The following is a 17,270-nucleotide window of genomic DNA, read 5'->3' as shown; positions in this document are numbered from 1 at the left end:
AATTACACATTCACACATAAATCAGACCTTTTTGTACAGGTCTCAGTTCAAGATTCAGCTCTGCTTCAATGTCTCTTTTTCAACACCAGGGGTCACATGTGTGCAGGAAATCTCTCACACCAAACCATCAACTGCTCTGTGGAGGCTTGAGCTGAAATAAGAACTCATGGTATGCATGACAGGAACTGCATGCTTAAAAAAACAAAACTGTGTAGCAAGGTTAAGACATAAACAGAGCAGTTTGAGATGCCACTGTTAACATAAAATTGACAGACGTGCATCAATTTCCTTGTGCATTCACAGATCCCGGAAAATGTCAACAATCAAATCAAACTTTATTTATATAGTACTTTTCATACATGATAAAATGCAACGCAAAATGTTTTACAACAGTTAAAAACATTTAAACGAAAACATAAAACAGAGAAAACCCATCCCTCCCACCCTTCGTATGTACATATGCACAACCACAAATACACACACACAAACACACACACAAACACACACACACACACACACACACACACACACACACACAATGTGACAGATTGATTTATATGCAATTTGTGTAAAATAAAGCCAAATATATATTAAATACAGAGAAAATGCCCTACTTGAGATGAATGTTTGATTACATGCGTGACTCAAACGAATCTCACTGACTGGAATGACCTTAGGCATACACAAACAAGATATCGCGAGACTTCCAGTCGCCATCGGCCATGGTGTAAGGCTCTTATAAGCAGAAGCGCGTCCTCGCCCTTTTCGTTCGTCCTCAGTGCAGGATAACGGAGAAGTCGCCTCTCTTCCTCTTCTGAAAACGAGTAATTTTGTCGGAGTGTCGCGTTAGAGTAGCTTCGCTGCTATTTTCCTGTCCACCACACGCCTGTTAAGAGCATTACGCCGTGAATTTTTGACGAGGTAAGTGTCTTATTTTGTCATTATCTTGTAGTTGTTGCTCCTTAGCTAATGTTAGCATCGTAGCTAACGTTAAGCTCGGTCACCGGCAAGGAGCACGAGCGGTACTACTAAGGTGGTTAAGACTCACACAGTTAATTAAGACTTGTCTTTGTTTACAAGGTTTCCCCGTAACGCGGATATCGTAACCGATTCTGTCACTACCAACGATCGAGACAGACAAGTCGTGACTCGTGCTCTCTTAATGATTAGAAAGCAGTAACTATTACATACCTCGCGCCGCGAGTCATCACGTAACGCCACTTGAGGGGCTCGTGAGCGCTTGCCAAACGATTGAATGTATCTAAAATCGTCGTGCTTGTAATGTAGATAACAATAGCTAGATGCTCGCGTCAGCAACAGTGTTTGTGTCCTGATGTTGGAAGTGTAATCAAGATACCGGAATGTCAAATCACGGTACCAAATCTGAGAGCATACAGTGTGACACCGGCGTTGCCTCCGCGTGCATGGAAGGACTCACGGGTTGATTATAAGAGAGAACCAAAATGTGATTGAGACTCTCACCACGACAGACTGTTTAGGTAGCTCATTGACTCCTATGTATAAATAAAAATAGTTACACTTATGTATGCGCGTTTTTCTCCCTCTAATCCCTTTTTCCCGAACTTTAAGGGAGGCAAGTGTGGGAGTGATGACCCTGTCGAGGAATGTTTAGATCTGGTTTCAACAGGGGGAAGGGTATGACGCAAAGACCGGTTTATCTCATTGAGATTTTTTTATTGTTTGTTTATTACAATGACATGACCATTGCACTTATTGGAAATGCTCTGGAGCTTTTAGCCACCCATCTAAAAATAGGCATTGACATTTTGCGTTGACCCTGTGCGAAGAATTTCTTGTCTTGATTTTGTTTATTGTTCAAGGAGTGGTTCACCATGAAGAATAATTCACCATTCTTTCCTTTTCATTAGAGCGTAATCTCTCCCTCTCAGATGAATGATAGTTATAAAATGTTTTAATAATCCGCTGACCTTGATGTGAACAGTTTCATGGGGAACAGTTTGAGTCTGTCTTCCCTGCATGCAAGAAGAAGCTTTATTTAAATATGTGCATTGTTATTGAGTTATTATGGGTAAATGACAAATGAAATTGTTTGAATTAACTGGAGAAAAGTGTCCTTTGTAGTTTTGAATGTACTGTGCCTTTAAGCAAACATTATTGCAAAACAGGTTTTTGCAGCACATGAACGTTTCATTTAAGTGTCTACTGTCTCCTTCAGACCTCTGGACAATCATCATCACAGCTGCTGACCATGGATCTGATATTGCGCCGCTGTCCATTCGTGGCTCGCGTGCCCCAAGCCTTCCTCCAGCAGACCAAGAAGTCTCTGTTGGCGTACGCCCAGCGATGCCCCATCATGATGGAGTTGGCCTCTAAACCCATGGCTCCATCAATGGCACGGGCCCTCTGCTCCTACTCCTCTTCTTCCTCCCACCAGAACACTGAGGACAGCGTGTCTGCCATTAAAGGTGAGGGTGACAAAGAAGGAGTAGATAAATTTTTTATTTAGCCTAGTTAACACTGATGCCGCTTTATTTCAAGTGAAATGTCCCAGTTGATGTAATGATTTACTGAATTATTGCTGTTTATGATATTGCTTATAGATTGTTAATAATGATCTAAAACCTTTTTTGTCCATTTGCAGGCCCCAAACAGCAAGGGGAGCCCAAGCTGCCTATTGGCCACCCTATGCCGCCCTCAGGCCAGACGGTGGCCTCCAAATGCCCTTTCCTGGCTGCTGAGATGGGACAGAAGAACAGCAGTGTGGTCCGCCAGGTCGGCATGGAGTTCCAAGAGGACGTCCAGGAAGTCCGCACTGTCCAGAAAGGTAGGAGTTGTTTAGAGGTTGATTAGACACTTGCTTTGACCCATCGTTTTGTACATGATTTGGTACTATATCCTTTTTGTCCTCTCTTGATCTTTTTTAGAAGTGACCCCTGCCCAGTTGAAGAAGCCGACCTTGGCCAGTGTCATTAAGGGAAGTGGAGATGAGCAAATTAATCTAATGAAAACTCTCCTGAAACAACGACCTGAGAAAGTCTCCCACTTGCTGCAGGATAACCTGCCAGGAAGTAGTAAGTTTAATTTGTGCACTCTGACAAATTATTCACAAAAGTACTGACAAAGAATTGCCACACTAATTTAAATGGCAGAGTTTTTTAGTTACTAATTAGTCATTTTGAAGTTAGTATGTTTTGGGCTTTTTGAGTAAGATGAGCCAAGACTTTCATCACGTTAACCGCTGCTTCATCCGTCACACAGCCAGCCACATTAAGCAAGCTTTGGCTTCCTCCTCTGTTACAGTGTCCTGCTTCCACTACGATGACTTTCTTGAGAAGAAGATAGTCGAGAAGAAGAGTGACCACACATATCGTGTGTTTAAGACTGTGAATCGTCTAGCCGACGAGTTCCCCATGGCCACTGACTTCACGGGCTCCTCGGAGGAAAAGAAGGAGGTGTCCGTTTGGTGCAGCAATGACTACCTGGGCATGAGTCGGCACCCACGGGTCATGCAATCCATTATGTGAGTATTGCAGGAGTTGTTTATGTGAGTGTAGTGTAGGAAAAAAATAGACCCTTAATCCAGTCCCTTGGGTCTAGACATGTTTACATGTGAGAAGAAAAATATTTTTCTTGGCTGTCTACGTCTCCTGTTGATGCAAGAGAGAGACAAACTGAGAAAAGTTGAGACACAGCACATTATAATTGAATACAACCTGATACCCATGAGTGATCCAGTTCATTGTTTGTGTGGGTGTGGAGTGTTGGTTGGTCATAGTTCACATCTAAACCTCAGTGGGGCCCAGTGAGATGGGATGTTTTTCTTCTTTTCTATAAGCTTGTTTGAACGCGCCCGTGCAGCTCTCTTATTCCCTGTGCAGTAGTAACACCTCGAAACACAGAGATTAAAGCTCTCAGTTGCTACGACAGATTAGCGTCACTTGGAATCCAGAGAGGCCATGTCTGTCATAAGTGCAGTGCCTGATTAGCCACCTGGAGCACTGGGAGTTTTCCTGGTGGGCTCTTTGTTAATTGGAGCCAATGCATTGCAAAATATACATATTTTTCAATAACCCCAGCCTCTGCATAAATATAATAGCTAATTTATATATGTACAGTCTACTTGGATGTAGGGTACCGTGCAGTCGACTCATATAGCCCACCATTATTTATGATAATACACCACATTGCTTTCGCTGGACAGCTGATAACGTAGCCTTGGCTAAGTTTGCCATGCAGCTTCAAAAAACCGGCAAGATAAAACTTTTTTTTGTCTCTCTCATCCGCGGTTTCCAGAGATACTTTACGAAAGCATGGCTCGGGTGCAGGAGGCACCAGGAACATCTCTGGGACCAGTAAATTCCATGTGGAATTGGAGCAAGAACTGGCTGACCTTCACAACAAGGACGCTGCGCTGCTCTTCACCTCCTGCTTTGTTGCCAATGACTCCACCCTCTTCACCCTCGCCAAGATGCTGCCTGGTAAGCAAATAAACTTCTATACATTTACAATAAATCTAACATTAATGTTCTTCTTGTCAGTCATTGACATTCATGCATTCAGTGGATTAAATATGATGCAAATTCAGTTTTAAACAGCTCTTATTCTCACTTCCTCTCTTTCCTCTGTTTCAGGTTGTGAGATCTACTCTGATGCCGGCAACCACGCCTCAATGATTCAGGGTATCAAGAACAGTGGCGTTAAGAAGTTCATATTCCGCCACAATGACACCGCTCATCTCCGAGAGCTTCTACAGAAGGGAGACCCCACAAAACCGAAGATCGTAGCCTTTGAGACTGTCCATTCCATGGATGGTTAGTTTGGGACGATCCCCATTGTTTTTTCAAGCATTTAGAAAAGGCAATGTTGTGAGTCACTGAGTTTGCAAGAATGCCAGCTACATGTTTGCTTGCACAAGAACCAGCACTTCATATTTAACAGTGGTCTAGCAAAGGAAATGTAGTCAACAGATGTTTGGTTAGACTGAAATGACCTATTTTGTGCTTGTGCTTTGGCTAATTGCAAAACTTTTTCGATCCATCTTTCTGTTAAACAGGTGCTGTGTGTCCGCTGGAGGAAATGTGCGACGTGGCCCACGAGTTTGGCGCCATCACCTTTGTAGACGAGGTTCATGCCGTGGGTCTCTATGGCGCCAGAGGTGGGGGCATCGGAGACAGGGATGGCATCATGCACAAGATGGATATCGTCTCAGGGACACTAGGTCAGTATAGAATCTAAAACAAATGACTGATGATACTCTACGAAGTGTTTTGACTATGAAGCCTTGTGAACCATTTATAGTTCACATAAAAGGCCACTTGTGTCATTATCCTTATCCATTTATAGTCTGCTGTATTTTTATTTTATTTTTATGAAACAACTCCCAGCTAGTGGGAAACTCGTAGCTCTCTGTTTTGTTGTAATGTTCAGGATCTGGCCTCATCTGTGTCACACAATATGCCAGAGGGCTGAAAGAAGCAGCTCTGTTGTTGCTAGGAGACTGTGGGCTCTTGTTGCGCTCTTATTGAATTACTCCCTGTGTCTGTGTGTCACCGTCAAGCTGTGGGGCCGCTTATTTCTATCTCCGAGCTCTACAGCCCCCGTACCCCTGCCGCTGCCATTTCAGGATAATCCGGTTTTTGAGATTAGAGCGCGAGGGTTTTGCATCCATGGCTGTAGTGACTTTTTTTAAACAAAAATTTATGTTTAAAGGAGCCAAATTAAAGAACAATCACCTATGTGTCATGTCCTCCGCCAGGCAAGGCCTTCGGCTGTGTGGGCGGCTACATCGCGAGTACCACCGCCCTGGTGGACACGGTGCGTTCCTTTGCTGCTGGTTTCATCTTCACCACGTCTTTGCCACCAATGCTGTTGGCCGGAGCCAGGGAGTCGATCCAGATTCTGAAAGGTGAAGAGGGCCGTACACTGAGGCGCAAGCACCAGCGCAACGTCAAGCTGCTCAGACAAATGCTGATGAACTCCGGACTGCCGGTGGTGCACTGCCCCAGCCACATCATCCCACTCCGGGTAATTTAGAGTTCAGTTCATGGCCTAATGACATGAAATATGATACAAACCACCCAACCACATTACAATCAACAGCATACTAAGTAGTCCTTAATCTGTCTCCACAATGCCTCCATTGTAATGGCTGTGAATGTCTCTTTGTTATTTCTAGGTATCAAATGCTTTGAAAAACACAGAGGTGTGTGACATCATGATGAGTCGCCATAACATCTACGTGCAGGCCATCAACTACCCCACCGTTGCGAAGGGACAAGAGCTTCTGCGTATCGCCCCAACACCTCACCACACCCCTGAGATGATGAAATACTTTGTTGGTAAGAAGATCTCATAGTCTTGTTACACAGTAGTAGTAGTAGTAGTATCGTATAAATTCAGTTAAAATGTAAATTCACTCTGTCAGAGATTAAACTTTCCCGTCATTTGTGTTGGAGATGTAGACAAGTTAACTTGACCTCCTCTTTCTCCTGTTTTCCCTCTGCAGAGAAGCTGGTGCACACATGGAAGGAGGTGGGCCTGGAGCTGAAGCCTCACTCATCAGCAGAGTGCACCTTCTGCCAGCAGCCGCTGCACTTTGAGCTGATGTGCGAGAGAGAAAAGTCTTACTTCCATGGCCTCAGCCACCCAATCTCAGCCCGCGCATAACACTAATCACTACACCTGGCTCGAGATGGCACATATACGCTCAATGCCCATTCCCTGTCACTGTCATAGAATGTATTAATTATCTTTGATAAGTTCTCCTACATATATTATTTAAAGTATTCTACAGTAAAATGTTCTATATGCTCTCAATAAAATATGAGAAAGAAAGACTGGTGGTGTTGGTTTGTCTGGTATTTCCTTTGGGAGTTTTATAAAGCAGAGATGAGATCTGCTAATTTCATAAGGAACCATGAATAAGATGAGAATCCGCACTTCCATACACATAAAACCTGCCTTCCACAAAAAAGACTGCTTTTATTCAGCACTGTCGTCCTGCAGTAGTGATAGAGCAAACATGAGCTTAACTACTGAAGCACATTTTCTGAAATGGGCTGGTGGTGTGAAAACAAGCCAAATCATATTCACTGAATGACTTCGGCTGACAGATGCCACATTATTTTGTTGTCCTGAGAAGGCAGATAAGTGACATTTAATTACGTGCTGCTGATGCTCAGAGGCAGAGCGTTTACTGGGAGCTTTCGTAAAGCTTCGAAATGGGTGTCAACAATTGACCTGAAAAGGTTAAATCTCTTTTCTCCTGGCAGCTGTGTGAGTAACCTAATTATTCAGATCCACTGGCCTGCTTAAGCTTGTTAAGAATGAAAGACATTGACAAAGATACTTAAGTTTGATCCTGTCAGTCATTAGGGAGAGACAATGCTGCCACTGAAGCTCACGTACAACGAAACTAGTCAGCTTACTAGTTGTGTGTGTTAGTTGTTAGGTTTTACGTGTTCTCTATTTGAACAAATGATTAGACTAAAAGTCCTGTTTCAATGTGCATTGATCTTCAGGAGGCATATTAGAAAAATGAAATATGAATATGCAGTTTTGTGGATTTTATAATCACCTAAAATATAGTAGAATTCAGTGATAACAGAATAACAGATTGCACCATTTTATCAGCCGTCATCTTTGTGTGTGTCAGGGAGTCCTACTAACCCACTGTCCCATAAATTCAGATGGAGATTACATCAAATGTTGCTGTGACACTTGAGGTGACTCACAATCACAACATAAAAGAGGTCACAATGGTCAGAACACATAACAAACGCTCAACTTCCACATAAGCCTCAGACTGTGTGGCACCACAGACGGCTCATGTTTACTGTGGTCGCGGATTTGACGTGGAACTGCTTCAGCCCCACGCACACATGCTGCACCACACTTAAATCATGTACCGTAAGTTGTTTTCATGGCTCTGATCACAGCCTTGCATGGACGGTTTATCAATTTGAACTGTTTCTTGAGTGGTCAGGTGTTGTAAAAGCCACCGTTGCCTCACAAGAGGCAGCACTGCTCTGAAAATGGAAGTGAGAAATATTTCTAGCTGTTACACAGAACTGATGTTGCCACTGCTTTGTGTAAATAAAGATACTTCCACTTTTGAGTTGACTTCACACCATACATGACCCATCGGTAACTTCACGCACACAGTCATGTTTAAACTGAAGTCATATCACCGCATAAGCACAACATTATTATCATTATGTTGCGATTTTTTTTATTTAAACTGTATATGAAGTCTCTGACATTTGGTTTTTAGAGGATTTTATTAATGAGATGTTCAAAAAATGCCTGGTATCAGCAGGTAAAACATGATAAAGTGACCTCGGCACAGTCCACCACTACATGTGCACCTCCTCACTGTCTACCTAAGAACATCTGAAGACATACAGCAATGCAATGTTTGGTACACTGAGTTTAGAGGAGAGTTTATCTGGGGTTAGGAGGAGGAAGAGGTGTTTAAATGGTCAGATAACCTCTTCAGGGTCAGGTATTTTGTCACTATGAGTTTGGGTTGAGCGGTTTAAAGTGTAGTGAGACACAAGAGCATGATTTTGAATTCAGACATGAAAAGCATGTTTCGTATGAGTGTAGCAGAAAAAATGTATTCCATTCGCAAACACTCTCTCTCTCTCTCTCTCTCTCTCTCTCTCACACACACACACACACACACACACACACACACACACACGCACGTAAATATACCCACATGTGCAAATGCCCGCATTTTGAAGTTGATCTGCTTTCTCTATCACACTCCACTGCCACCAAAACTCCTTGTACTTACATTCCATTTTGCATGTCTACATACTGCTGTGAAAACTATTAACTTTACGTTCAAAACTGAACACAAAGTGACCGTAAATTAGAACGACTTGTACATTCTGTAACATCTAAAAAGAAATACAAAAAATAAAAATGCATAAACTCTTAATTTGGACATACAACGGTGGCCTCTATGAAAGACATGTGCAGCTCATAGAGGACTTATTTGCCTTATCAAGGTAGAAAGTTTATGACCACCATCCTCATGGTGGATGTGTGGACATATCTGCAGAAGATTACCAGTAATGGATCAGGCATGCAAAAGGATTCTTCTGTTTCATTTTGTGCTCATGGAATTAAATAGAAAACGGCAAGAAAGAAATAACAGAATCTTGGTTTAAGCTAAGTGAAAAAAAACAATATGTAAACTATAAAAAACATTGTAGTATTAGTTGCTAGTGTTTGATATGGAAAAACTTGTACTTCTCATGAATAACAGAATAACTCAATGAGCCTCCATTGTCCTTGTTGAATTAACTTTATTTCAACACAAATCTGACGCCACAGAAGATCTTGGTACAGCATGTGGACATGGACAGAGCGTTCCAGAAGTTAGAGTAACTGCTGTGCAGAGGCTGCAGGCTGGTGAAGACTGGACTGTCCGAAGAGTTTTGAAAATCAATGTGAATGATGATTAACTCTGAGGTGCAGAACTTTTCTGAGCTTGATTGAGAATATTGTGTGTGTGCGTGTGTGTATGAGAGAGAGTTTGGTGTTTGGTTTGACGGTGACCTCCCTGACCCCACTGGATAGCTGCATGTGCTTCATCCTTATCCACCATTTCCATGACAAATGATTCCTGCATGGCTGCCAAACTCTCAGGGTCCAGGCAAATGCATTGAGCAACAGAAACCTGCAGCAGACGCACAGTGGAGGTTGAAAGAGTCAGATACTTCCCACATTAAATGATTCATCTTCTCAGCTTGGTAACAACACTTTGGAAATCCCGCTGTGGGGAACCAGGCTGCTGTGAACTTAAAAGGATATCCGTCATGGTTATAGGAAACATTAAGGGTCTGTTCGAAACTTAATCAGTTCAGTCAACATTTTTGAAGAAGTAATAAGTGTTGCCTGAGGTTTCAGACACACAGTTTCATTGTTTTGACTGCAGGGTAAGATGAAGCAGGAGACAGTTTCAACATTCACAAACTTCAAAATTAGCAAATTAGCATAGTCATAATGTAAATGTGTACTGAGTCGAGACTTGGACATCACTAAATTAAAGCTTGTGAGCTCTGTAATGCACAATCTATGCAGAGAGTAGATATTACTAAATGTTTACAGACAGATGCTAACTGTCGTGCTAACTGTTGCTAGCTAACGGAACCAAATGACAAAGCTAACGTTAACTTGCTAAAATAGAGTGACTCGATGGGATTGATGAAGAAAAGAGGACATGGAACAACACATCTGACTTGACACTTAATAAGAATGTAAACTGAGCCTTTAAATCGACATTTCCACAAATAACACACCTCAAATAGCAAACCAAATAGCTAAGTAACATTAGCCTAATTGGATATTTTCAACTCACTCTAAACTGCTATCTCTGAAATACACACATTCCTTCATGGATGGAGATATGTACCTAAAACATGTCATACCAACATTCACAAAGGACTGGCTGTTTAATATAAGTTTAATATATCATCTGGCCTCCTGAAATTGTTATATTTGGAAGTTATGTTAGCTAGTGACACTACAGTGACTACTCCTTTGATTGAAGAGCACTACAAATATTTTCTAGTTCCTTTTGTTCACATTATTATGGTTTTCACCCACTAAGACATTAAGATTTAATAGTGTAACACGCTTTAATCTCCAGTACAAAACTAGCTAGCTACACACACACTGAGCAGTGGACTTACAACTAGTTGGTGAGGCCCAATCCTGGAAACTAATGTGGAGCAAAAAGATGGATTGTAATATAGCTGAGCGGTGAGAGACAAGAGACAAGAATGTTATTAAAAGGCAGACTGTGCTTATCTTAGTCATTTTTTCCGGCTTGCCTAGGGGATCTTCCTAGTAGCCAGGGGGACTGAAGGCCAGTGTGTGTTAGAGCTTTATCTCTTTCAAAAAGGTCACTTCCTCATTACATGGATAGCAACGTGTATAGAGACAAACAAATGACAGTTTGCTGGTTAAACAGCCACAGTCACATATATCCTGCAAACACATGTGAGCACACATCACAATGTTTTGTACTTATGAAAATCTCCAAGTCCTTGTCATCATGTGTCTTGGATTTCAAAGTTTTAAACATTCCTCTGTGTTTTCAGGGAGATGCCCGTGTTGCAGCTGGCTTTGGGAAACAATACATCCCTTTAGAATCAGAATTGCGGCGTCATCTTCCAAGATTCATTTTCTTTGAAGTGAAGCCGATCATTTCACCCCTCTGCGTTCTACCTGCTGTCTAAGAATTAGAACAGATGGAGGTGTTACTTTATTGGGCTCGGTGTCCTTTGCTCTCCAATGTTTAAAGATAGCTTCTTTTTATGTTTTTTATTTTATTTTATTTTATTTATTTATTTATTTATTTATTTTTTAAAGAACAGGATGTACGTGCTGTTCAGAGAGTCAGACAGCTTCAACGTCAACTCAAACTAAAAGTGATGCACAAACTGAGTATCATTTCTGCTTTTCAGGATTCAAAGACAGGCTTTGAAATAACATTGGCAAAATGGCTGTGGATTCTGTCTCAGTGTAACACTAGCTCATGAACGCAGCTTAATGAAACTAGTTATTGAAATTGGAATGACTGTCTTATCCTCATGCTTTGGTTGCCTGTAACACTGACCTTGATATTTGCCTTGCTGCAGCTATCAGGGTCCTGATAACTGCACGTCCTTGGGGCCTCCTGGAATGGTACCATGTGACTAGTTCAGCGAGTCTACACAGTAAACAGTGCATGTGTCTGTATGAGGTGTATGCAAACATATGCATATAGACTGATCTCTTAAGAACAAGTGACTTACTGGTGGGACATATACAGTAAAATTACCGTGATTGCTGTTCAGCAGTTATTATACTGTATATGGCATGAATGGTGGCCCATTTTGCGGCATTGTACTTACAAGACAAACTCTATCTATACTTTAAAATGGTGGTCCATTCAATATGTTTATAACTCATCACCCTTATACAGTACCCACCAGTACCAAAAAAAATAATAAAACAAATCAAAAATAAGACGAAAGGCAGCAAACTATGTAAATGTCATTGACTACTTTAGATCAGACAGTCACACTGGAACACTTACAGATTCCTCCCTGTATCAATACGTTGACAACCAAGGACAAGCAGTTACTACACTGACTGTTGTGCCTCTGCTGCGGTGAAAAGGATCACAAGAAAAGAAACACGTCTGTTCTTGCAACAGAGCAGCAGAGAATGACAAAAGAATTTACAAAAAAATCCCCAGAGAGCCATAATGAAGACTTCCCATCTCAGTTAAAGTACCCAAAATGACAAATGCTGGCTACTGATGTAAATCCCTCCAGATGTCCTGTGCCGTTAATTTCTACACCAGTATGTGCCGATAATCGATTTACAGCAGCGTGGGAAGTTTCATATCTCGATGAGTAACCCCCATCAAGGACAACATTTATGCAGATACAAATATTCTGTACTTGTTTCTGACTGTATACCTTTTGTGGTTGTATCATTAATTGCTTGATAAGACACAAGGAAACTAATCTATTTATTCTCACCTCTTACGGAAATATTACTCACTAACTGCAGTCTTTACTGGGTGCAACATACACGGAACTACACTTACTTGTAAGTTGTTTTATGACTGAAGGAGTTCCCTCTTGCTTGACATCAGACAGGAATGAAACACTGATGCTGCAAAATGATTACCACCACGACTGCCTTGTTGGAGGGTGATGAACGATGGCTGTCATAATGTGCAAAGCTGAAATAGCTGCTCCATTTCGAAAGCCATCTCCAGAGCCTGCAGCATGAAGCAGGCTAACTAAAATACTGTTATCTTTGGAGTCGTTAATTTTAAAGAAAGATTATTTGGTGATTCTATCAGGTTTCCTGGGGTATATCCGAGAAGGGACTTTGTTATTTGATACTAATTAAAGATAAACTAACTCCCTTCTAAGAAAAGCTTAAACCAAAAAAAATGTTTATTCATTATTTGAAACATAAATCAAATATGTTAAATTCTTGACTTGCATATGGACATATTTCACATTTTCTCCTGTTAGTTGACCTACTGTGAACTAAACACTCTTATGTTATAGCAGCAGGTGTAATATTTAGTACCAAATTTGTAGTTCTTTTGGATGCACTTCCTAAATCTTCACTTCAGAAATCACAGATCCATAAAATCAAGTATTAACAGTTATGTTGACAGGCCGATGTGTGGATCCAGTGGATCTGAATATTGATTGCAGTGCATGAGCAGTTTTCTGGCTCACATTGGCCTTTACTGGCCTGTACTCTCTCGCAGACATAGACATGACTGGCTCACATCCAGGGCTCGCCAGCTGGACATTCCTCTCCCTTCATGGCCTTTCATGTCTCCTGTCCTTGGTTAGAAACGCCTACAAGGTGATGTTCCAGATAAAGGCAAAACAGCGAAACAGCATTATCATTGTTATTATTAATGAGAGTATAATAGCAATAGCACCTTCTAAATTGATGTGTTGCCCGTTGCAACCTTCTGTCTAGTAAAACCAGAGTCAGACTTTGCCCACAACCACCTGAAGCCACACCAGGAAGTCTGTGTAAAGGTAACACGCCATCAGCGCATGTCACTCTCTCTGTCACAGAGGTTGTCGTACCAGATTGCTGGAAACTTTGCAGTAAAACTTCCTTCTTTGTTTCCAGTCTATTTTTGGAAAACAAAAACAAGTAAATTACCAAAAGAAGTTCCAACTATGACAACCAGAAAGCGCAGTCCTAGAAAAAAAGTCTTAAAACCTAAAAGTGTTTCAATTGGTTGCACATATTGATATAATAATGATAAATAATGATATATTGTGTTTTCATTGAGAGAGAGAGAGCCCTGCTGTTTTTGCAGTACATACATGTGCGTGACAACAAAGGCTGATAAAAAGATAACAGCCACAGCAGCAGACTTTTCCTTTTTCCTCACTGCAGGCCAAGCAACACACCATTCTTCCTTCTTGTACAGTAAGCCTGCAGACAACAAGACGCTTCATTTAACACAAATGTCACGCAATGCAAACACCATAATAACCCATATGATGACAGCTCGTCATGCATGCATGCATCTGATTTCACATTCAGAAACAACACCTGTACAGTATTTTCAGACTTGTTTTTAGTGCACTGTGTGGTCGGATAAACGCTGCTCTCTGTGACTACTTCGATAAGAATGTGGGTGAAAAGGTATCACAAATTGGAACAGTATCATAAGCGGTGTAATGCCACCTTTAGCCTCCCTTGGGCAAAGGTGGCATTGACAATGAGGTACTACTGAAGCCAAATTGAATACTTTTAACTGCATCTGATTTCACATTTAGAACAACACCTGTACAGTATTTTCAGACTTTTTTTAGTGCACTGTGTGGTCGGATAAAGGGTGCTGTCTGCCACTACTTTGATAACGTTGTGGGTGAAAAGGTGTCACAAATTGGAACAGTATCATAAGTTGTGTAATGCCACCTTTACCCTCCTTTGGGTCTAAGCTGACAATTACTTTTGCATGTAGCATTAAATAAAAATCTAGGTGAAGAATATTCTGCAGTATTATCCTTTTAGTTGAAGAAAGACTAGTCCTGAGCGTGATTCTTAATATCCAAAGCTAATTGCTGTTGTTTCTGGCATTTACAGAGAGTAATCCTAAAAGGGGATGAGTCAGCACTTTTGAACCATGGTCAGACTTGCATTTTTTTTTTAATCCACAGGGTTTGATTTGTGCAAAAGGTAGACTTGTGTACACAAGCCAGAGCTGGTGTCATTCTGTGTTTTGTTGTGTAATTCACATTGTTAATATTTGAGCTGTGAGTTGTGCAGCTGCCTGTGACACTTGGTGTGATTGTTGGATATTGTACTGCTAAATAAAACATATTAAATTGTATGACCGTATTTTCTTCCTCTCAGTCCAGTCAGAAAAGTTTTAAGTGCATTAGCATTAAAAAAATCAAAAAGCAACACTGTGCCACCAAACGATGACATTAAAAACTGTTTTTGACTCTGCAACCAACAGTTCTAGAAAAGATCGTCAAAGGTCACGCATTGAGTAAATATTACATAATGCCTTCTTTTGTATTGAGCAACCATTCAGGTTCACCGTGTTGTAACGAGCAGCAATTCAATGATGCACATCCATGTACATAATGGACACAATCATAAACAGTTTAGTGGATCCATAAATGTTCACATTTCCTAACTCATGACTGACAAAATTGTGTCCCTTTTGTCTCCATAAAAACACCACAGTCAGCACGACATTGTTAGTTTTGCATAGCTCCCATAGCTTTAAGCTATATGGAAATGCAGCAAAATGTGTTGGCTTAGAATGAGTTCACATACCAAAGGTGTGTCTTTAAAGCCCTGAAGAAGCGTCTGTCATGGAATGTTTCTCTCACAAAACTAATCCCATAATGGAAAAAGAAAAAAAAAATCTATTGTCAGTGACATTACGGCTTTCAAACATGAAAGCCGCAATGTAACTTTCTTCCAAGAGAAACTATATCGCTCGAAACTCTGTTTACCGCCATTGCTGTGGACATTCAGACACACGCACACTAACGAGGAGCCTAATTACATCCACCAGATGAGTTGAAATCAGTGATGACAGTCATTGGTCGGAAACATTACCTCAGCCTCACAGGGATGTAATAATGTAACACGCCTTTTTAAATCTGCCACACAAGATCGCAGAGGACACAGAGGAACATAAATTAAGTACTACAGCAATGCTGTAACTTTGTCGTATTTTAATTTTAAGTATGTGCAGTGAATTACCTTTAGGTCCCTTTAAGCTAAAAGCTCACTGTATTAAAAATGATAACAGCACATGGTATCTGTAACTGTATCAGGGATCATTTTGAAACTCGGTTCTCCTAACAGATCATGTAGATCCTATGATCTCCAATACAGATAATTAGAAATAATGTGTTCAATTATGTGGTGCTGTACTGTATTGATGTCCCTCTTGTCCTCATACCCTTTATATCTTTATGTGTTGTTGCTGGGTTGTTTCTTTTTTTCTGCGATGCGTATCTGACAGGATATAGGATGCAAAACAGAGAGGAGAACTAATGAAACAAACACAAGTAAGACATAATGAATGAGTCTGTCAAAAAATTAATTCATTTAATAAATAAATAAATTGTATTTCTGTATGTTCAATACAGAGACAGTGGCATAACCTAATTTACCATAGCTTAGCCAGACTGGAAGGTAGCAACAGTCAAAAGTTTAAAAAAAAAAATAGACATAATAAACATTGAATAGGCCTACAGAGGTACGGTAGCTCAGCTAAGCTTAATCTCGCCTATTTTAACAAGACTTACGGGGACTTCTCAGATCCTGTATACAGCCACTGGACACATAAAATCAATCTCATTAAACCACAAAGTCTCATTTTCCAAACAGGGTGTAAATCGAGCCCACAGGAGTTGTTGAAATGGGCTCTTTGCTGGAGATAGACAAGCTGTTTGCCCTCCAACCTCTGAGCCTAACTTCACTCATGATACAGCTTCTTCTGTGCTGAAGTGAACTGAGTATTCTTCATCCACCACAGAAAACAAAATAACAATGACGGTAATACTAAGCTACAGAAGATCACATGGATCCTGGTGAAAGTTGACCGTAATGGTGATAAGATTGTCGCAGTCATAAACAACACAAAGACTCCAACGGATAAAGCAATAATCAATAAAAACATCCCCTCTTACTGAAAAGAAACAGTGTGTGTGTGGACCAAGCCCAGGTTTATTTTCAGTAAAGTACGTCCTACTTCCTTTTGGCAATAAACACAAAGGCGACTAGATAAACTGCTCCTGACGTGTGTGTGTAAAACACCAAGGTGTGTTCGTTGCAGCCCTTTAACAGCTACTGAATACTGTGATTAAAATGATTCTACTGCACTGGTCTGCTTCTCTTCCAACTTCCTTCTCCTCGAATCCCTTATACTGGAAGAGATGACGAGCGGGAATGACACAAGTTTCAAGAAGTGTGAATTGTTCCCATCAAATAATCATTCTCTTGAAAACAATTCATCATTCACAAGAGAATATAAACCCGTGGGTGTCTCATACAGAGTATATGACACAGGAAAAGGCATTTAAATCAATCTAAACCACTACCTGTTTTTGTCACAGTAATTACTATATGGGAAATTGCTGACACTCGTCTTGGGTTGAACAAGAATTACCGCTTCACAGAAGCCTTATCACTGAACAAGTTTACTCAGTTTTGTAAATGCCTGTGAAATCTGCTGGTTTTACACGTACTGCCAACTT

General features: G+C 40.9%; 1 protein-coding gene across 1 annotated transcript; it reads left to right on the top strand.

Annotated features, from left to right (window-relative positions):
• The first annotated feature begins 712 nt into the window (after positions 1 to 712).
• alas1 (aminolevulinate, delta-, synthase 1) lies at positions 713 to 6,816 on the top strand. The gene is made up of 11 exons (XM_076739823.1): positions 713 to 921; positions 2,198 to 2,447; positions 2,624 to 2,806; positions 2,907 to 3,053; positions 3,283 to 3,502; positions 4,276 to 4,460; positions 4,614 to 4,793; positions 5,036 to 5,200; positions 5,738 to 6,006; positions 6,158 to 6,320; positions 6,488 to 6,816. The coding sequence occupies exons 2-11, from the start codon at positions 2,231 to 2,233 to the stop codon at positions 6,646 to 6,648; spliced, it is 1,890 nt and encodes a 629-aa protein (XP_076595938.1). The 5' UTR covers positions 713 to 921; positions 2,198 to 2,230; the 3' UTR covers positions 6,649 to 6,816.
• The last annotated feature ends 10,454 nt before the right edge of the window (positions 6,817 to 17,270 follow it).

Source organism: Chaetodon auriga, chromosome 2, assembly GCF_051107435.1.
Source record: "Chaetodon auriga isolate fChaAug3 chromosome 2, fChaAug3.hap1, whole genome shotgun sequence".
Lineage (NCBI taxonomy): Eukaryota > Metazoa > Chordata > Actinopteri > Chaetodontiformes > Chaetodontidae > Chaetodon > Chaetodon auriga.
This window is presented reverse-complemented; position numbering and strand designations above follow the sequence as displayed.